The following is a 22,015-nucleotide window of genomic DNA, read 5'->3' as shown; positions in this document are numbered from 1 at the left end:
TGTGAACTTAAAGAAAATAATAAAGAAAGAAAGTAAAGAAAAGAGAAGAAAAGCATGAACTTGAAAAACGATGTCAGAAGTCTCCATTAATAGTTATAGTTTTTATAAAGCACTTCACCCAGAATCACCTTGCCTTTCCCATTCTTGTCTCTGTGTTTTGTTGCCCTGTAGCACAGGAACGGGTATGCTCAAGCTTGTACCTGCAGCTGCTGCCCTGATTGCTCTGTCCGGGGACAGCCCTCTTACAAAATACAGAGGTAACATACATATGAGTTTGAGTGTATCAAGTGCAGTGACCTCCAAACCTCCAACACACTAACTTCTTCACTCATTCCTATTCCCCTGCCACATGACTCTTGTTGAATATGTACTCAGCATGATGGAAGTTTTCAAGATGTCGATCTATGCTTTCTAATTATTCATAACTTGGTTGTCCTTGCTATTTATTTGTGTGGGGATTTTTCAGACACACAAGTAGTTATTATTCCTTTCAAGACTGGGACTCTCCTCACAATGCCATTTACCAGCCTCGTGGTCTTCATCACTGATGTGCTGAATTATCAGGAGGTTGAAATGTGAATTGGTTTTCATTAGTTATCATATTACCTCATTTGGGAAGCCTTCAAACTAGCAAGCAAATAATCAAGAAATATAACTTTCCCTTCCTTTTCCCTTCATACCTACAAATAAACTGTTTAGAATTCAAGGCACATGTTCTTCCAAGATGTATTGCAAGTATTCCGTTTAAAGATTTCTTTCCCCCTTTGTATGTCTAGCTCTTTTTCAGCTCTATGCAGAAAATACCAGGGGAGGTTATGATTCTGGGGCACGCATGACTCGAAGCATTTTGAGAAACCTATTAACAGATCTACAGCAGGTAAATCTCTAATACTTAAGAATTCTAAATTCGTTCCAGTTATATTAGCCACCTTTGTTATTAAACAATCTGATTTTTACAGTGTCGGTTCTCCCTTAATACAGTTCTCCATGCCATTCCTCCGCTCTACAGCCACTGCTGTTACCTGAGCATAGGTGTGATCGATTACAATCACTTCCTAACTCAAGCTTTTCCTCCCTCCAACCCTGCCCCCACACTGCAGTCAGTGACTTTTCCAAAATGCAAATGTCACCCTCATGCCTAAAATTCTTCACTGGCCATGCATGTCTATAGAACAAAGCCTAAATTCCTTAGCATCATATGAAAAGCTTTCATGATTTGACCCAATCCTTCTCTTTTCAAAAAGAGGTAAAATCATGATTTTTTTAGGAATATAAAATGAACACGAGTCCAAAAATGTATTTAATTTATGAATTAAAAGAGGGTTTCAGTAAGATCTTACAACTAGTTGAAAGAAATAACCAAAGAATGGGCAAACTAATAGATAAGGAATATTAAAATGAACTTGCAGGTGGATGCAAGACTGGCCTTTGGGGGAAGTTGGGGGTGGGTCCCCAACCAGGCTGGAATTTATTTGCATGTCTATAGATGAGAATTATTTGCATTTCAATCCGTTTTCTGCAAGTTAACTTTAATTCTCTTGCAGAGTTGTAAAATAGCCTAGCCGAAGGCAATGATGCATATCTCTATACGTTCAGGTACCACCATTGAAAAGATCACCAGTGGTTTCTCTTGCTTATTCCATAGTGTTTAATATTTCCTTGCATTTTTTATGCCTATTTCACTCCTATATATCAAAATCCTTACTCTGTCCAACGTGCGCCAAGTTCTCCACGCCTGACTTGTGCAGCTCCATCTATCGGCTGCACCACTGCCTATCACTTAGCAAATACTGTTCATCTTTCAAGTCATTCAGATTATTAGTCACCTCCTCACTAAAAGCTCTTTCACTCCCTGTGCATAACTTTGTTATAGCACTTGTCAAATTTTGTTGCCATTATTACAGGATATATGCCTTCTACACTAGACTGCTTCTCAAGGGGAATGATTGTATTGCATTCATGTTTATGTCTCCAATGGCTTAAAATGTGCCTGGTAGTAAGGCCTTCGACCAAAGATTAATGAAAGCATAAACGAAATGCTGTGCTGAAGACTCAAATAGTTAAGAGTTCCATCGTTTCCCGTGCTTTAAGAATGTACAGATTTAATATTGTTTTTATTATTGCTAGTCAAGGGAATTTACCCCCCCTTAAAGTAAATACATTACTTATGTTAAATGTTAAAATGATATTAAATGATGCATCCGAGCAAAAACTTCTACAAAAGGATGAAGCAGCCTCCAGATTGTCTTGTGCAGAAGAGGTTACTGTCCCAGTGTACCTTTTACCCCTGCTTCAAGATGTCTCTGTTGTTCTTCCAGCTCCTGTAAAATCCCCACACTAGGTTTTCTGCACTGTGAAGCTATAATAACTTTCTGTCATTTTTCTCCTGGGTCTAGGTTATAAGAGAGGAAAAGAATAATCTTTGTAAGTAATCTTTGTAAGAATAATCTTTGTAAGGGCTGGGGTCCTGTCAATTAGATTGACAAAAGACAGATTAACAAAAGGAGAACAAACAGAAGTTTATTAACATGTATATGGCACATACACATGGGAGTGCCCAGTGATGAGTAACTCTAAGGGCTGACTAGAACTCAGGCTTACATACAATCTTAAGCTAAACAAAGGGAAAGGGGTTCTGGGCTTCCTGGTGGGGAAGGAAAGTGATGAGAAGGTGACCAGGAAAAGTATGCTGAACAAGGGTTGTTTAGTAAAGTTTGTTGTGAGGATTTAAGTTGGTACCTTCTCCATTGATAAGAGTTGTTAAGAGCCCTCTTCTTCCGGTAGGGAGAGGGAGACAACTTTGGCAAATGAAAATTTCCCTCATAAGTGTACATTTTCTTGACAAAAGGAAAACGTGTGTTCTGCTTTTAGAGCTTTTTCTGCATCTGTTGGTTTTCATTGGCCTTTAGCTCAAAATAATCCATATGCCAAAGAGACACATTTGGGGGTGGCATATTCTGGTACTCTACAGGACCAAGAATTCTGAACTGGGGATAGTCATGAAGGGGGTGGGTAAAGACGAAGATTATCAGAACTCTAGGACTGGGAGTATGGGTTAGAAAAACCTATCCGGGGCACCTGGGTGGCTCAGTCTAAGCATCTGACTCTTAATTTCAGCTCAGGTCATCATCTCAGGGTTGTGAAATCGAGCCCCCCATCAGGCTCCATGCTCAGGGAAGAGTCTGCTTGAGATTCTCTCTCTCTCCTTCTCCCTCTGTCCCTTCCCCCTGCACTTGCTCTCTCTCTCTCTCTCCAAAATAAATAAATAAATAAGTCTTAAGAAAAAAGAGAGAAAGAAAAACCTATCCAAAATTACCTGTGCTTTGATTTGGTCTTAATATCTTATGTTCATATTGATCATAATAGTTAATATTTAATTTATTCTAGAAATTCCCAATGATATTCAATATGTTCATATTTTTTAAACAGAGTGATGATTTTTTAAAAATTTAGAAAGTTAAACATCAGGCATAGTTATTTCAGAGCTGTTCTGATGGTGGTGGCGGCACGTAGATCCCATCACCAGCTTTCTGCTGACACTCAGGCATATGTGCCAGAGCAGAGGTACTACCCCAAGAATGCTCACATCTCAGGACTCAAGCTGGTGGAGAGCCAGAGAGAGTGGAAAAGTCTGTCCATCCATTTATGCAGTCAGACTTCAAAGACTAGAGGGCTTAAGTGAGTATCACGAAAGTAGGTGTTCTGAGGGGCATTTTCCTTCTGTAGAAATCCTTGTGCTCACTTTCTAACTACTGTAGCCCCAGACTAGCACCCCATCCAACAAGCCCTAAAAATGTGCTCTTGCTCCAGGTTCAAATGAGGTCAATGAGCTGCTGAAATGGCAGGTCTAGCAGTGCTCTGTCTCCCACCCGTGCATTAGTACGCTCCTGAGAAAACTCTTAGGAAGGTGGAAATTTGCCTGGTGAATTATCCTCCCATTGACTTCCATTAAGAACTCAGAGATGGATTCCCATAGAAAATTCCAGGCCCCACTGTGTGATTCAAACCACTCCCCCAAGAATCCTAATTATCATTTCAAGTGGCATTCTGCCTGTCCTAGCATACCATCTAGCCACATGCAATCTTCCATAGCACACCTGCAAGAAATTAGTCAAATGGGCGATTAATCCACAAAATCTTCGTGCACGTACTTAAGCCAAAAATGGAGGTTAAAACCCACTCCAGAAGTGAGCTTTCTTTGGACTGATGTCAGCATCACAGAGCTGGCAGGTCAACCCCATCTGATACCCTTCCCTTATTTGACATGAGGTTAACCCCCCTTCCCAAGGGCTCAGAAACACCCTCTAACTGAGTGTCCAGTTAGTTCATCAACACTCACAGGCCAAAGTACGGGGAATGAGTTAGTTTTTCAGACAAAGGCCAAATGATGTAGGGAGCAGTTACTTCTGTTCAGCTGGTGACGGGGTTATTATCAATAAAAAGGACAGCCATCTTGTCACTATTACGCAAATGTTTGTTGACTCCTGCCTGGCTAATTGTCAGCAAAGTGGTTCTAAGTGCCACTTTCCTGATTAGAAGAATGTTTATTCAAGTTGATGGACTCAGCAGGGGGGTCTTTGAAATTGCTTTTGAGCTTGCAGGCAATGCCTCCTGACAGCCAGTGCCCTAGAAGACATCAGACGTGAAATTAGGACTCGCGACCGCATGGGCATAAATGAAGGTGACAGGTACACATATCTGTGCATCTAGATAATGTCAGAGCCAAGTCCTGGCCCTCTTGGCGGTCACACGGGGTCCTTAGTCCCTGGGTGAAACTTCTTTGGTCACCGGGATTGAAAGGTGGAAAGCATCGCGTGAGGAGGCACAGAGAGAGCCATTGGAACCCCTACGACATGAGTCCAAAGGACAAAGTTTTGTGAGCCCCCCCTCAATAGAGTAGGGAGTCTTGAAGTGAGATCTCAGTTCTGCAAATAAAGCACGTTTTATTTTTACCCAGAGCAAAATATTAAATCTCACGCGCCCCTTGCTTTAAACAAGGGTAATGATTACTGCCCTAGCTCAGAAATCGGTGTTTGTTAAAATGGGAAGCTCTGAGAGTGTTTGGAAAGGCTTTCCTTAAAACTGCTCTGAACATGCATACAGTATGGTTGTTGCATGTAATTCACAAGTAAATGAGGGCAAAGCAAGGTGAAAATAATATCCCTGGGATCATCAGAAGTGAAACAATGGAAGCTGTCCCATACTGCTCCAATTGCTAGACTCTCTTCTCAGCCTCCCACTTCCTCCCAACCCCACTTCTTCCCCCGTGTTCATTCACTGTCCCCATTCAGACATTGCACAAAACCTACACATTTCTTGTCTGCTTGGATGGGGTCAGTTCATCCAGTTTCAGACACCAAGTACTTGTAACTCCATGGTTGGAGGCACCACGACTCAGGCGTGCTGATTCCAGTGGTCACCTATTTCTCCAGTTTCTCACGACTGACGTGGGGTTTCCTGCCTCTTGTAGATCCCAACTGTCGTGGGGGAGAGTCACGCTCTGTGCTCTGTGGAAAGCGCTACCCGCAGCTGTTTCCAAGGGGTGAGTGCCAAACAAACATCCCCCCGAGTTGGGGGCAGACACGTGTGCTAACCAGTTCAAATGGCAGAACTGTTACTCTGCAGAGCATCCCAGAAAATCTAATCTAACATACAGACTTGCCTCTGACTTTTCATGTGGCAAACTTCTTTGGCAGAAACAGCCAGAAAAGAAGATGAAATTACATTTTCCTCTACTCTAGAGACCAAAGTCATGCCTGGCCACACATCTGAGTGAGCCATTGTTTTTCAGGTGTTGAGCCCAACAATCAAAGAAGAAAAATTCCTGTCTTGGTTACAGTCTGAGCCTCCCATCCTCCTGTGGCTCCCAACCTGCTACCAGTTATCTGCCACTGAAATGGTCACTCACCCTGTTCGGTGTAGAATCTGCAGGAACTTTCCAATCACAGGACTGAGGTACAGTCACTCATCAATATTTCACAGATAATCGTTCTCCAAATGGGTCTAGGGGTGGAGCTGCATCTCTCCAGATTCTTTTGTGGTCCTCACACATCTGGAACTCAGTTGATATTTTGGGGTCAGTAATTTTATGCATGCGGGATCTTGGTCGACAATAAATTATATTTTATCTTCTGCAATAATAGAATATTAAATTCTTTCATTGACACATGGTTTGATCAATAGACACTTTTGTTCCTCTAAGAGGAAAATGTTTTTTCTTTTGTTACAAAAAAAAAAAACCCTAGATATTTTAGAATCATTCATAAGAATTACAGTAATGATAATAGTTTATTAAGTGTTAAGTGTTAGGCTGAGTGGTTCACATGGATCATTTCATTTAAGGACTTGTTATAACCTCTATAAAAGGTGGTATTATTATCCCCAATTTGCAGAGAAGCTAAATAACTTGCACATGGTCCCCAAGTAGATGCAGGCAGCCTGAACCCTAGTCCCTGCTTGGCAACCATGATGCTATGCTGCCTCCCAGTGTAGACAACTGGCAACAGGGTCTTAGGATCCAAAGGAATAATCGGGTTTTGTGGGGGCAGCTCACACCAGATCTTCACTCTGCTTAGAGGAAAGGGCATATTTGGAAGCTAGGTTTGGACATGGGAGATTCAGATCTTTCCATGGCTTTGAGGACAGTCAGAACCCACCTTAGGAAAAGGGTGTTGTTTATCTCTTATAAATAAAACAGTAGAGAAGTGAAATTAAAGTCATTAAAGACTTGGGGAGGTGGGGCGCCTGGGTGGCTCAGTCAGTCTTTGGCTCAGCCTTCGCTCAGGTCATGATCCCAAGGTCCTGGGATCGAGCCCCACATTGGGCTCCCTGCTCAGCACAAAGCCTGCTTCTCCCTCTCCCACTCCCCCTGCTTGTGTTTCCTCTCTCGCTGTGTCTCTCTCTGTCAAATAAATAAATAAAATCTTAAAAAAAAAAAAAAAGAAAAAAGACTTGGGGAGGAAAGAAGGAAGCTGGTAGGTCAAGGCCAGGCACAGGGATGCCCTTATCATGGTGAATGAATGCAGGTAGGGGCTGAGGGTGTAGTAGAACTGAATTGCTGGGAGAACCGGGTTGCTAAAAACAAGTCAAAGAAGGGGGTGCCCAGAAGGGGAAGAGTGAGGACTTGGGGAGTCTGTTCCTCTTCTCGTCTTATACTTCCAGATCTTAACTAACCCAGATGGTAAACATGCTCCCCGTGGATATAAAATACATCTTCTGGGTCCGCTAATAAGCTGGAAGATTTTAATTTTGCTGAGAAAATGAAGTGGGTTTGCAGAGAATTCTGAGGACATGGTGACATTTCATTCATGAAAAACTCTTTGCAAATAACTGTCCTAACAATAAAACATAAGTGGAAAGGACCTTTGGAAACCAAGCAAACCGAACGAAAGAAATCTCCACACTACAATGAAAAATAAACTCTTTTTATATTAGACTGTGGAAGAACATGAATATGATTTATCATGTTATGTGCATATTACAATCATTTAACCAATAAACAAGTACTAATTGAGTAGTTACTACAGGCCCTGCACTGGACCAGGTACAGAATTCACTTTGCAATTATATAAAACACAACTTTTACATTGAAATATTTTTTCCAAAATTATTATGTATAACATAAAGCAGATATTATTATTCCTATTTTATAAAGGAGTCTCAAAGAGCTTGAACGACTCGGGTCATGCCAAGGCAGAGGGCAAGAAGCGCCATTCTTTACATTTCAGGTTACGTCCGTTTCTATTGAGAATGAAACTCACCTTCCTCTTAGAAATGCCTCCCTGCAAACCATCTTTCCTCCTAGATGTCCAAGGCAATGTACAGTTCTCATATATGCAGGCAGCTGGGTGACCTGCACAAGGCCATTAACCTCTCTGGACCTCGGTTTCTTTATAAGTAAAATAAGGAGGGCTGAGTCCATTGGAGTGCTAGGCTTCTTTTAGCTGTAACCTTCCGAGTCTATTAGAAATTGTTTGAATTTATTATAGTCCTAACCTTAAACTTGTGTTTTTGGCTCTCATAAACTCCAGCAATAGCCTCAAGGCTTTAAGTTTTAGTGAGATTAATAAAGTCATTTTAGAGTAGAAGTGTTTGCAGACCTGGAGGTAACAGGAAGAAGGCAAAGACTTAACCTTCTAAAATAAGAGAAAGGGCAAAGACCAGAGACTGTTCCTAAGCCAGTGTTATATTTCAGCGGGACGTGTCACATTTATGCTCTCTAATAACCATGTAAGACTGAGGAAAAAAAACAAGCTCGATTCTCTCTTGGTAAAGACATCAACAGACCAATCTCATTATTCACACTACACCTTTCCTCGTATACCTGTAGGCAGTTTCTGAGCATAAAGGAATTAACGAAAGGTTAGGGTCAGTGTATTGTTGATAATGCAGCCAGTACTTATAAATAATCCTTATTAAAAATATTGTGTTATACATTTCTTGCAAACAGCAATTGTCTTCCCAATTATGCATGTTGAATAATTTTCAAAGCTTTGTAAAACTTTGCAAAGCCAAGAAGGCAGGGTTTACTAGTCCCATTTTCCTTGTAAATAAACTAAGTCATTCATTTAACTTCATTTAACTAATGGTCATCGAAAACCTGCAGTGTTAACTTGGTAACTTCCAAACATCTGAGCTTAAGTTCCCACTTCAAGGTCACTAGTAATGGTGGTGTATGCATTCCACCTCAAGCCTCGGGTACTGGTGGTCTATTCCAGTGGATAAAATAGCTAGTTCTCCATTCAGGTGGTATCCCTGGGCTCAAAGCCTACTTCTACCGCTGACGAAGAAGTTGTGTAACTTGGTGCTCAGTTTCTTCATCTGGAAAAATAATAAAATCATAAGAACGCCTTACCTTAAAGGGCTTGCATGGCAATGAATCACGCGTCAACACATGTACATTGCCTGCCCTTTAGTAAGTGTTCCAAAACATTAGCTACTATTCTAGCCATTTGATACTATTTATTAATATCCTACCATGGAACTAGGTGTTGGGGTAACAGCAGTGAACAAGGGCAGCTGACGGTTGATCTCACAGACCTTAACATTCTCTTGCTCTGCCATCCAGCCTCAGGGGCATTCCAAGTTTTGTTTCTTCTGTTCTTTAGAATAATCAGCAGGTCTGATAGATGTGATGTGCTCCAAATCCTCCTTCTTGGCTCTAGCCTCCTTCCCTCACTCCTCTTTCTCTCTAGGATTTCGTCCTCATTGGTCTCCAGCGCAAAGGCACACTTTCTCCATGAAAACTTTTCAGCAGCCCGCAGGGGTCTCCCCCTCTCTCCTTCCTGCAGTACTTGCCTTCCAATGCCTCATACTTGGTGCATAATCACATATTGCTTAACTTTGCTAGTTAGTACTGCAAGCTTCCCTATCCTCTTTCTGCAGCAAGACATGAAATTTGAAGAGCACAGGGATCTGGTATCACCATGTTTTCCCTGAGTGTTACAAGACACCCCTCCTTCCCACAGTGTCTCAAGATAACCTCCTCACCTGTTCCCACCGGAGACTTAAGGATGCAACCGTTCGTGTAAGAAGGACTGCAATGTTGATGTGTTAAGAAACTTGGATGCGGGGGGTCCTTCCCCCACACTCTGGCTGGAAGAACTAGCCTTCCTCCACTGCATTTCTTTCCTACAAAGTTCTAAAAAATCACAGAAGTTTATTTCAAATTCTTTGTCTACAATTTCATTTTCCCCAATACCATGCAATAATGCAGGTCTAGTATTATCAGATCTTGACAGTTTTCAAGAGAAGTCAAGTCAGAATTTACTGAAAAATCTCCCAGTTTATTTTATTTTTTAAGTTGGCAGCTAAATTCAAAATGTTTGAATGCATTGTGCCACCACAGAAAATGTGGCCACAGACTTAGGGGTCTATCCCAAGGCTCATTGTACACAGTACCCTGCGTAGGCAATGTGCTTGATATATTCGTGGGGGCATGAATCAGGCTTCCACATTATAGTGTGTTGGGTGAAACTATGTTAATATAATGCCATATCATAAAAAGTACCACCAAAAGAAGATTTCTTTGAATAAATTAAACATGTTAGAGTCATTTAACATCCCTACAAAGTTTGGGAGAAATTTTACACTTCCTTAAGAGCTTAGATGTCTCCTGTATGTTTTGGGGTACTCATTCTGCACCTGACTATTATTTTCTCTGCTCACGGGCTGGTTGTGACATTAGCCACACTTCCGCTGTTATTGGCAGATACCGCTGTCTGAAGTGTCTCAACTTTGACCTCTGCCAGGTGTGCTTCTTTGCTGGGCTTCGCGGCGGGTCTCCCCAGAAGGTCCATCCTGAGATGGAGCGCTGCGTCCAGGTAACATCTAACCCACCGCACCAACGATTCGTGAATCCAATCAGTGACAGCTGCAGCAGCTAAAGAACTTTCCCTGCAGTAAGACCACAGATTCTGCTCCTTTCATTCCCGATAATATTTAAGACTAAGGAAATAGCAAACTCCACCTTAAATATCTCTCAATATCCATATGCTTTCTCTACATCATAGATTTTAATAAAACCTTTTGGGACATGAAAAGACCAAACAGCGTTCAATCTGAAGGCACTGGTCCCGTACTATATAGCAGAAAATATCTGAGGAATAAAAGGGGAGAAGCATTGGAAGTGGGTACGGATTCAAAGAAAAGGCTTTGGTTTGGTAAAAATGAGGAAATCGGGTTTCTGGTTACTAGTGCCTTTTGGGAAAACTTTTCTCTTTTCACCTGTCTTTTCCTGAGATTCCATTTTTTCTTTGGGAAAAATGAAAGGGAAAGATTACTATCTGCATTTTGACAGAAAGAATAGAAAACTAAGACTTCACAGCTGCCTTTCAAATGTTCTTTAGGAAGATTCTAAATACTCAGCAAGAGAATTCAGATCTTTTGAAGGAAAAAGAGAAATCAGATAGTCAATTTTAAGCAAAGAGCATTTTCATTTTTTCTCATCACTAGGTTCCTATGACTCAGTTTCTCCATAGAGATGGTATCACCCTCAAACAGGGCAGTAGTGAAGGATGTTGGTTAGCTAGCCCTACCAAGGACAGCTTTCCCTCGTTCTCTCTTTAACATGAATGGTCCACAAAAGTCCATGCTTGGAGTGTGCCAAAGAATCCCCAGTGGGCATTGTTTTACTAAACTTAAATAACCCAGATGCTCAGGTTCATTGGCCCATCAGCTCCCTGTTTTAAAAACCTGGGGAGGAATAGGGCTTATTGATGTTAGACTGACACCGTGTGGTCACTTTGTTATTACACTTTAGATTTCAAGGGCTGAAAATTTTTTAATAAGACATCTCATTCTTTTGTTCCTTTTGGCAAAGGTTCTTAATGTGGGGTTGATGGGTGAACTTCAGGTGGTCTGGGAATCCACTGAAATTTTATACAGAATTAAATGTATGAGCATTGTTCTGGAGATAAATCCACAAGTGATCATCCAGTTCTGAAGAGAATCCGCACCCCAAATGTTAGCAGCCCTGGACTTAGCCCTGTTCCGTACCCCTTCTCGCTTTAGAATTCCACGTTCGTGGATCGCACTCAGGAAGAGGGGTTAATGTGTAAGGTGAGTGGTATTTAATTTGGTAACTTACACTTTGTGGACAAGCAGAGAGGATGGGAAGACATTCAGGTACTAAGGAAGGAAAACGATTTTTCTAAGGACATAAAAGTGAGTGAAGTAATACCAGAAACTTTCATGGTGGCCAGTTTGCCCAAATGAGGAAAAAAGACCCGTTTAGTGGGATAAGACTCTCCTTTTTACTAGTGGCCATTCCGGCAGATGTCAGCAAAGGAGAATACCAAATGCCTCGTCATGACCCTCAGAAACAACCTGCTCCAAGGGCGCAGTAGGGGAAAAGACACTTCAAGAAGGCGGTGGCTGCTGGACCAGGTGACTCCAAAGGAGCTGGCTAACAAAACACAGGCCAGGTGAGTGTGAGTGACAGTCCTGCAGAGCGACAGCCCAGGGCCCTGGTGCTGATGATGCAGCCAGCCCACTGTACACAGGCAGAAGCTTTCGTAATGCTGATCGGAAAGAAGGCAGGAGGCGGGGCTGGCCCAGGGCTGAAGATGCACTTCCCCCCCAGGAAATGAGCTTTAATTTTCAAATAGAATAAGAGGCAAAAATACTTCTAAACGGCCCATCTCATCACTTAGAATTATTCCAACTAAAGCATCAAACACAGAAGACTTTTAATATTAACATATTCAAATGACTTTGCTGTATATCCCTAGTTTTTTTTTATATCTTTAGTTTCTGTTGGTTTGCTTTTGAAAGCCTAATTTAGAATGAATACTTTATTTTTATTAAAAAAGGAAAAGAAAGACACTCAGAATCCCATCACTCACAGATGAGTGTTAGTCACGTTAGTATTACCAAAAATGGAATTATGCAGTAGATACAATATTTCATTCTTCTTTTCTTTTCTAAATGGAGGGTGTTTCCCATGCCATCAGTTTCCAAAATATTATTTTTAATGACCTCACTCATCCTTATAAGGAAGTATCATAATATACAAGCAATCCTTTGTATCATTGAACATTTTGGTTATTTTTAAAATTTGCCCCCTGAAATTCTGTAGTCAGCATCCCTATACGTGCATATTCCTATAGTTTTAATATTTTACTAAGATAAATTTACTTCAATAAAATCATTGGATAAAAAGTTGTGAACTTCGTTAACTCTCAAAATTCAAAACACCAAATTGTGCTCCAGAGGGTTAACCCAAAACACACCCCAGCACCACTGGTATATGAGGTCACCCATCACTTACCTAAAGATCACCAGCCTAAAGATGTCTTTGTGATGGGGGCACTTGGCTGGCTCCATCAGTGGAGCATGCAACTCTTGATCTTGTGTATTGTGAGTTCAAGCCCCACATTAGGTGTAGAGATTACTTAAAAATAAAATCTTCTCTACAAAAGTCTTTGTGATGTTAATTTTGGAAATAACCACTTCTTCAAAATTTAAAATTGTAGAAAATAAAGCAAAGAGATACTGTTTCTGTGGGCTTATGATCATCAAATTTTGGGGAGGAAAAAGCTCCGGAATTATTAATTCACTCCCATTTTATCTACTGAGAGTAGAAGAGATCAATTTAAATCAGAATGGTATTCAGATACATACTAATTTCTTTTGTAATTTCTAATCTTTCCTCAGACACCCACCAGCATATTTCTATCTCAATCCCAGACCTTATTTTTAGGGTCATTTTGTCACTTCCCAACCTAGATATGTTTTTATAGCTCTTTAAAAGAAAAAGTGTATGTTGACATTATGATCAGGTGCCATTTATTATGCCTACATCACATTTACCTAGCAGGTTGTTATCAATATGTCTTTAAAGTTACAGAATATGAGTATCATCTTGATGTATATCTTTAATATAGTACAAGGAATTTAAAAATAAGAACAAAAATATCAGGTACCAATTCATCTGTCTTCTTCCAGACAGATCTCACCTTTCCCTAGCAAAGGAACAATACAATGTGTCAACTAGTCATCTGGATTTATTGAATACTTGAGATCTTGTCTAAATTCCTACATTCTCATACTTAAAATGCAAAGATCCATACTCTTAATTTGATTTCTTTTGGCCACTGAAGCCAGACTGATGTTTTAAAAGTACAAATATGATGGCATCCCTCATGTGCCCACCTCCCCCAAACTCCCATGCCTTAAATCCCTCCATTATCTCCCCATTGTTTTTAAGCTAAAAACTAGAAGTCATAATGACTTACAAAAGTTCTGCATATTTTGGGCCCCCCTGAAACCTCTCCAGTTTCATCTCCCCAGCCCCACATCATCTGTGATCCAGCCCCTCATTCCTTCCCCCTCCCCACAAGACTAAGCCAGATCCTCCCCTCTTAAGACTTAAACCTTTACTTTGAGGAAGTAACCCTAGCCCACCTAACCGCATGGCTTGAGCCTCACTCCTAAAGACCTATAAAGGGGGAGCACCTGGGTGGCTCGGTAGGGTAAGCTTCCGACTCTTGGTTTTGGCTCAGGTCACAATCTCAGGGTCATGGGATGGAGCCCTGCATCAGGCTCCACACTGGGCATAGAGACTGCTCAAGATTCTCTCTCTCTCTCCCTCTCCCTTTGCCCCTCCCCCCTTCGCATGCACGTGCTCTCTCTCTCTCTCTCTCTCAAAAAAAAAAATAATAATAATAATAATAAAGACCCATAGAGGTCTTTGCTCAAATGCCATCTCATCCACGCGACCATGCCTGACTACTTACTCAACATTTCAGCCCCTGTCCCCACTCTGGCACTCCCAATCCTCCTCCCTTGCTTTATTTTTCTTCAGAGCATTTCATCAGCACCTGACACCCTATATATTTTACTTTTATTTTTTGTTTGTTTACTATGATGTAAGCTCAGGGGTGAGGGTGGAGAACCTTTTATTGTTTCCAGCTGTATTTCCAGAATCTATAAAAATGTCTAAATTTGATAAATGCTCAATAAATGTTTATTGAATGATTGGCCAATGGACTGAATAATACAATGATGGATGTGTGATGAAGGGATTGATGGAGGTAATAAGGTAGGTCATGAACTCTTTTAGAATGGAACATGGGAAAGTGTCAAAGGAGGGATTACACAGGGTTGGGAGAAGGTAGTGAAATTCGATTGAGAATTTCAGTCCTCAGGCAAGTGTGTGCCCTTGGGGAAGTCACTTCATGTTTCTGTGACTCAGTTTCTTCACATGAAAATAGAGAGAACCTGTCCTTCCTTCTCCCAGAGTAGTATCAGTAAAGATAAGAGGAGGAAAGGAAAATTGCAAGTGCTATGCAAAGCTAAAGGTTTTTTAAATGTCAATGTGTTCTACTCTGTCCACTTGAGTACAACAGTGTTCCCCAAAGTAAAATTCTTATGTAATAATTTTCAATTTCACCTAGATATGAATGAGTTCAGAAATTCTGATTAGTGTCCGATCTAGGAGAAAGGAATGTGGAACATTATTATTTAACAATGTGGAAGAGGTAAAAACACATCCCTAATATCTACTAAGTTGACACATTAGTACTGACCATCTTCTAAGAGATTCATGATTTTTCCAAGTGATGATACTAAATTCATTCACTGATTCAGCAAATATTTTGCAAGGTAATAAGCCTCCTCCTTTTAATGTGGATTCACTCACTTTACATATAATGGTTTACACTGAGAACATTTTCACTTACAAAAAACATGAAAGTCAGGTGCCAATTATCACCACTGTTATTAAATATTCTGGGAAGTTCTTGCAAATATAACAAAGAAAATTAAAACAGTGAAACAGACAAAATTACTTTCATTTGCAGCTAACATGATTGTAAATACCCAAGAAAGCTCAAGTAGCTCTAGCAAAAACTACTAGAATTAATAGGCTTTGAGTGGTGGGAAATAAAATACATACTCACAAATTAGTAGGTCTTCACTATGATAGCAATAGCTATCAGTCCTCAGTCAAGTGTGTGGTATCACTCAGTCAAGTGATAGCAATAGCTATCATAGTGAAGTGAAATTTTATTAAAATCCCTTTACAGTAGCTGTAAAAATTATTTTAAAGAGAAACTTGGGGAAAAAAGCTTAGCAAAAAGGATACAAAAGCCACATTAAAGAAACTATATTTCAGAATACAGAAAATAAGACCTGAACGAAAGGAGAAACATACCAAATTCCTGAAAGAAAAGACTCTAGCGTAAGAATTTTCCATGTTCCAAAAATTAACACAGTTGATCCTCATTATTCACAGATTCCATATTTATGAATGCACTTACTCATGGTAATTCATTAATAAATTTATTTATTTATTTATAAGTAAAATTTATTTATTTATTTATAACCCTAAAATCAATACTTACGATGTTTTCCTGGTCATCTGCAGACAGGCACAGAGTGGCAAAAAATTTGAACTGCCTGATGCACAGCTGAGGTCAAGAGTCACTCTGCCTTCTTGTTTCAATTCTCCTACCATAAACACGTCCTTTCACATTTTTGTGCTTTTCAATGGTGATTTTACTATTGCAAATCGCCCCCAAACATCGTGCTGAAATGTTGTCTACTGTTCCTAAGCACAGGAAGGCTATGATGTGCCTTAACAAGAAAATACGTATGTTAAATAACCTTTGTTCAGGCATAAGTTATAGTGCTGTTGACCATAAGTTCCATGTGAATTAATTGACAATATGTATTAAATAAGGTGTCCATATACAAGACACACATAAAACAAAGTTATATATTGATTGGATGACAAAAACGATCTGACCAGAGATTAGCAAGGACCTAACCCTGTATTTCCCGTTGGAGCAATGGGTCAGTTTTCCCTAATTTGTTGTTAACAATGACTACGTAGAGTATAATGGCCATCAATAATGAGAACCAACTGTATTTAAACTAAGTGCATTTCCAAATAGAATCATTTTCTTTAAATAGGATAAAATGATTTTGAAGACATTTTTGGAATAATAAATTGTACAAGAATATTTAAAATTATGAAATCGAAGAATAATGGGAAGGAAAGTTCTTCAACAGATATTAAAATTTACTATAGACCACTAGGACCAAATAGTATTTATATAAAAAAGGAGTGGGGGGCACCTGAGTAGCTCAATTGGTTTAGCATCTGACTTTTGATTACAGCTCGGTTCATGATCTCGGGGGTCATGGGATCGAGCCCTGCATCTGGCTCTGGGCTGAACATGGAACCTGCTTGAGATTCTCTCTCTCCCTCTCCCTCTGCCCCTCCCCGCTTGCTCTCTCTCTAAAAAAAAATGGAATGGACATGTAGATATGAGGACAAGAATACAAAATTTAATGATTGATCTAAGCATAAATGGAAACCCAACATATGATAAAGTGGTGTTTTGATTCACCAAAAAAAGGATACATAATTGGCTATCCATCTGAAAGAAAACAAACTGGCCCTTATTTCACCCCATAAACTAAGTTCCAAACTGTTCAAAATTTTAATGTAAAAACAGTTTAAAAATAGTAAACCTGGGGTTGGAAGAGATCTTCCTAAGCAAGACAGAAAAACAAGGAATCGTGAAGTAATAATACACAGATATATATGATAACATGCATTTTCCTGTGGTAAGTGATATAAAGAAAATGAAAAGATAAACCTGAAACTTAGAAAAATATTTTCTCTAATAAAACAAACTACATTATAGAAAGGCCCCTGTATATTGATAAGAAAAACTCAAAAAGAAGGAGGAGGGCAAAATGAGGAAGAAGAGAATGAGGAAGAGAGTGAGGAGAAAAATACACTAAATACATAAATAGGCAACCACAGAAGACATATTTCAAATGACCATTAAACACACAAAAATGTTCTCAACCTCGCTAGTGGTTAGAAAAAGGCAAATTAAAGGAATAATGAGCTCTCATCCTTTTATGTATCAGAATGGCAGAGATTAAAGGAATAACAACATCCAGTGCTGGTGAATATGGAAGACAACAGATGTTCTTGAAATTTAATAGGAGTACAAGTAGCTATAGACGTTTCAGAAAATAATCTGAACAATATTCATTCATTTATTCATTCAATTAATCTTTAGTCAACACTTTTCTAGGCACTTGGGATATGTCAGGGACAATGGGACAAAGATCTCTGCCTTCATAGAGCTTTCATTCTAGTGGGGAGACCAGACAATGAAAAATAAGCATATAATTGAATTATATAGTACATTAGAAGTTATAAATACTAAAGTAAAAGAAAAAAGAAGAACCAGGTAAGAGGTATCAAGATTTAGAGGAAGAATTGACAGCAAATTTATTTATATGGGGTGGTCATAGTGGACCTCTGTGAGATGTAACATTTGAACAATGCCTTGCAGGAGGTGAGGGAGGAAGTCATACAGGTATCTGAGAAAAGCCTGCTGCAAATTGAGGAGACAAGCAGTTCAAAGTGGGAGTATGCTTGGCATACTGGCAGAAGCCAGTGTGGCAGAGTGCAACAAAGAGGAGATGCTGAGAATAGTCTAGAGGGAAGGCAGGCGTGGGGGCAAGAGTAGAAGCAAGGTCACATAATAACTTTCTAAATGTTCTTTTAGTGTTTCTATTTTGAATGTTGAGTTTAAATTTCAATCCATTTGGAATTCATTTTAGCAAGGGCCTGGCTTTGCTTTCTTTCGGATGCATAGCCAATTATGCTATCTTTTCCCCACTTATTTAAAATACCAACTTTGTCACATATTAGATTTCCTTGTATACTTGGATCAATTAAGATAATTTATATTCTCATCCTCAGATCTATGGGTCAATTCTTGTATCTATACTAATCTATATGGTCATAGTGGTGTTATAGTAAGCAGAAGGAGAAAGCAGTTGTCATCTGAACATCTCCACTGTAGGTGGAGCAGGTTTGGGAGGAACAATCAGAGTTCAGTTTGGGATATGTTAAGATGAAGATATCTCAGACATCACATGGAGATGTTGAATAGGCCATTCTCCATTCATGGCTGGAATTTGGGGGAAAGTCTCCTAGAGGTACAAATTTGGGATTTGTTGACAGAGATAGTTGTTGACTCTTCAAGCCATGAGATTGTATGAGATCACCAAGGAGAGTGTAGACAGGAAAGAGAGGAGAATAGAGGATTGAGTCCTACAGCAGTCCACACTCCAAAGTTGGAGAGCAGAAGAAGAGCCAGCAGGGGAGACAAGAAAGATGAAAGTTCTGGGAGGAAAACCAAGAAAATGAGGGATCATGGAAGGTAGGTAAATAAAGTGTTTTAAGGAGGAGGGCGTGGTCTACTCTGTCAAATGCTGTTGCTAGGGCAAGTAAGAATTGGCCTTTGGATTTTGCAATGAGGGAATCATTGATGACCTCAAAAAGAGCAGGGTAGGACGGCGGTAGTAGAAAAAAAAATCAGACTAGAGGTAGTTTAAGAGATAATGGGAGCTGAGGAATTGAAGATACCAAATACAATTCTTTCCAGGATTTGTTACAGTAGAGGGAACAAAGAGATAGTGTAGGTGGCATCATACCTGACACGAAGGGGATGTTTTGTTATGATAGGAAAAGTAACAGCATGTTTGAGTACTGAAGGGGATGGTCCTATGGGAATGAACGCACCACTACATAGTAAATAAGGACACACATGATAGCACTGGAGGGGTGGGGAAATAAACCAGAAAGAACCTAAGGGCCCACCGGTAGAAAAATGGTAGAACACACATGATACAGGCAAACAACAGAATATAATGAATCCACTTAGATGAACAAATTTAAGCACCTATCTATGATACTAGAGGGCATTCATCATCATCCGTTAGCAAAAAGGGCAAGTGGCAGAGTAGTGTGCATAAAATGTCATTTTTGTTCCAAAAACAAATTCAATATATATTTGATGTTTGTATGAGTACAGAAAACAGTATGGAAAAACCCAAAGGTATCAAAATGATCTCACACAGGGGAGGAAGAGAGTGCATCACTCAAAGTTGTGTGACAGAGAAGTTAGGGGTTATCCCCAAATGCCCCACTGCTTAAACACATAATTAAGTGTACCACACAGTAATCACTTCTCACCCTGTGCGCTCATCACGTTCTGTAGAAATAAGATCACATTATGTCAATAACAATCGTATGTTCATCTGTTCATTAAATGTGAAGTCTCTGCAAGTGGGGAGTTCTCTGCTTTTATTTTTCATCTTTTATCTGCAATAACTCAAGATGGTGAGATGCTTTAAAATAGTTTTTGAATAAAGGAATGAAACTAAATGGAAATGTATAAAATGGAATATGCCTGACCTTAAACCAATTGCTCTATTCTATGTTCTTTCCAATATGACACAATAATTATGCATACACCTGTGCTCAGAACCCCTAGTATCTGACCTGAACAGAATGACCTGGGGGATTTTGTACAGTCGTCCCTAAATTTCTTTGCATTCTCATTTCTAGATTGTCAAGAAGGAGGGCAGGAAATAGAATCCCCATTTCCATTATTGGCTGATTGTTCTCTACCTAAGTAGTTGTATGGGAAAAAGCACAGGAAAAAAAAAAAAAAGTCATGCTACTTTAATGCTATTTTGAATATCAAATTTAATATCTGATTTAACATTTTTCAAAAAGACTTTCCTCAATGTCATACCTGATAATTAAATATTATTACATTGTCTTATAAAACTCTGCTTTACACAGGATTTCTATTCAGTACAGTAGCCCTGAAGTACCAATATATGGAAGTCGGACTAGACCAGTGGAAATAGCCATAGAGGCTTCCAAACAAGTATCTCCAACGGTATCTTGGGCTCAGAGAACTGATAGGAGCAGCCCACATCATCAGGTGAGTCCAAAAGGGAAAGGAACCAATGCGTAGTCAATCTGGGCCCCTTTGTAAGGATGCAGTGAGAATCAGTGTGGTGTGCGGAATATTTTCGAGATGTTAATGCAATCAAAGAAAATATTGTTTAAAATAATTTTTTATCTCTAATCATAACATGTCACATATTATTACAGAAAATTTGGAAAAGCCAGCAAAGAGCAAAGAACAAAATTATAATTACAAACCATGATATAACCATGATTTTAATATTTTTATTAAGTTTTTTCTTTTAATTCCAGTATAGTTAGCATACAGAGTTATATTAGTTTCCGGTGTTGAATCACAACATAGTGTCAGGAAATTTGGAAGGGAAGAGGTAAGAGAAAAAACTTAACAAAAAAATCCCAATGGAATTTTTCCATCAAAGGAATTAGAAATGCCATCTTGGTTTTGTGCGCGCGCGCGTGTGTGTGTTCTACGGTTTGCAAATACTTCATCATGTTTTCAGTCAGTTGTTTATTTGCCCTCCCGTGTGTGACTGCACTGGTAGCCATTCCCCCCAATCAGTGTAATTAGTACAATCTGATCCTAAGGAAGGTCTTCAAAATAGTATCTGTAATGCTTGTCAATCACCCAAGAAAAATTAAGGTTCCCGTGGAGCAGTGGTGCAGGGCAGAAGCGTCAGCAGAGGCTAGGTCCTGCGGACTCTCCCCACTCCAACCTCCACCCCCTCACCCCCCTCACCCCCTCCACCCCGCCTCACCCCCCTCACCCCCCCTCACCCCCCACCCCTCCGTAACCAGCGGCCCGTGAGCACATTAACCCTCCGCGGCCAGAGGGAAGCCGCCGCAGGCCCCGCGCCGCAGACCTCGCACGCCCCCTCCTGGGCACCCGGCAGAGCGCGGCGCTTACACGTGTGGGGTCGCACTAAAAAGCTCCTCTAGCTCCTGCTTTGAATAAAAGAGGAAGAAGAGCCATTTTCACAATTCAGCCTTTTTTCCGCTTTAACGTTTCTTCCTTCCGAGGGAGGAAATTTAACAGAGGTTCTGCTGTTTGGGTTTCTCTACTTCACTCTCCTTTCATTCACTCTCACGTCTTTTGTGTTTAGCATTTGCTACAGCCTCTTATTCATGCTCTACATTGTTTCCTTTGATTAAAAAAAATTTCTTTTAGGGGCGCCTGGGTGGCTCAGTTGGTTAAGCTACTGCCTTTGGCTCAGGTCATGATCTCAGGGTCCTGGGATTGAGCCCCGCATCCGGCTCCCTGCTCAGCGGGAAGCCTGCTTCTCCCTCTCCCACTCCCCCTGCTTGTGTTCCCTCTCTCTGTCAAATAAATAAATAAAAATCTTTCTGTTAAATAAATAAATAAATAAAAATCTTTAAAAAAATTTTTTTTAATTATACAAAAAGACCTGAATCTGTTTGCCTTATAAAAAGCTAAAATATTGCAGATAAAGGCAAAGTCGTTTTCAACCATAATTCCCAACCCAGGTCAGGTTCCTACTTCCCTGGAGATCATCTATTTGGGGTAGAACTTCAAATTTGTTTGCGGTGTATCTATGCATTTTCAAATATGCGTGCGTGTGTGTGCGTGTGCATGTGCAGGGCTAGTATCTATTAAACTTAAAACCTGAGAATCCTGCCCATGCATATATGCTCAAGGAGGCAGGTCCAGCTTGGTCCACTGCAGCATTGCTTGTACTTTTGAAAAACTGGAAACAGCCTCACGTCGGTCAACTGAGAATGACTAACTAAACCATAGGC

General features: G+C 40.1%; 1 protein-coding gene across 1 annotated transcript in view; it reads left to right on the top strand.

The window, feature by feature from the left end:
* The window catches only part of DYTN (dystrotelin), a 45,054-nt gene that overhangs the window by 9,204 nt on the left and 13,835 nt on the right, over positions 1–22,015 (top strand). Inside the window, exons 4-9 of the mRNA XM_021703245.1 lie at positions 172–257; positions 777–877; positions 5,471–5,542; positions 5,792–5,955; positions 10,211–10,322; positions 11,776–11,924. Of these exons, the coding sequence (XP_021558920.1) occupies positions 172–257; positions 777–877; positions 5,471–5,542; positions 5,792–5,955; positions 10,211–10,322; positions 11,776–11,924 (684 nt within the window). The remainder of the gene's footprint in view (positions 1–171; positions 258–776; positions 878–5,470; positions 5,543–5,791; positions 5,956–10,210; positions 10,323–11,775; positions 11,925–22,015) is intronic.

The sequence above is a fragment of the Neomonachus schauinslandi genome, chromosome 3, assembly GCF_002201575.2.
Source record: "Neomonachus schauinslandi chromosome 3, ASM220157v2, whole genome shotgun sequence".
NCBI lineage: Eukaryota > Metazoa > Chordata > Mammalia > Carnivora > Phocidae > Neomonachus > Neomonachus schauinslandi.
This window is presented reverse-complemented; position numbering and strand designations above follow the sequence as displayed.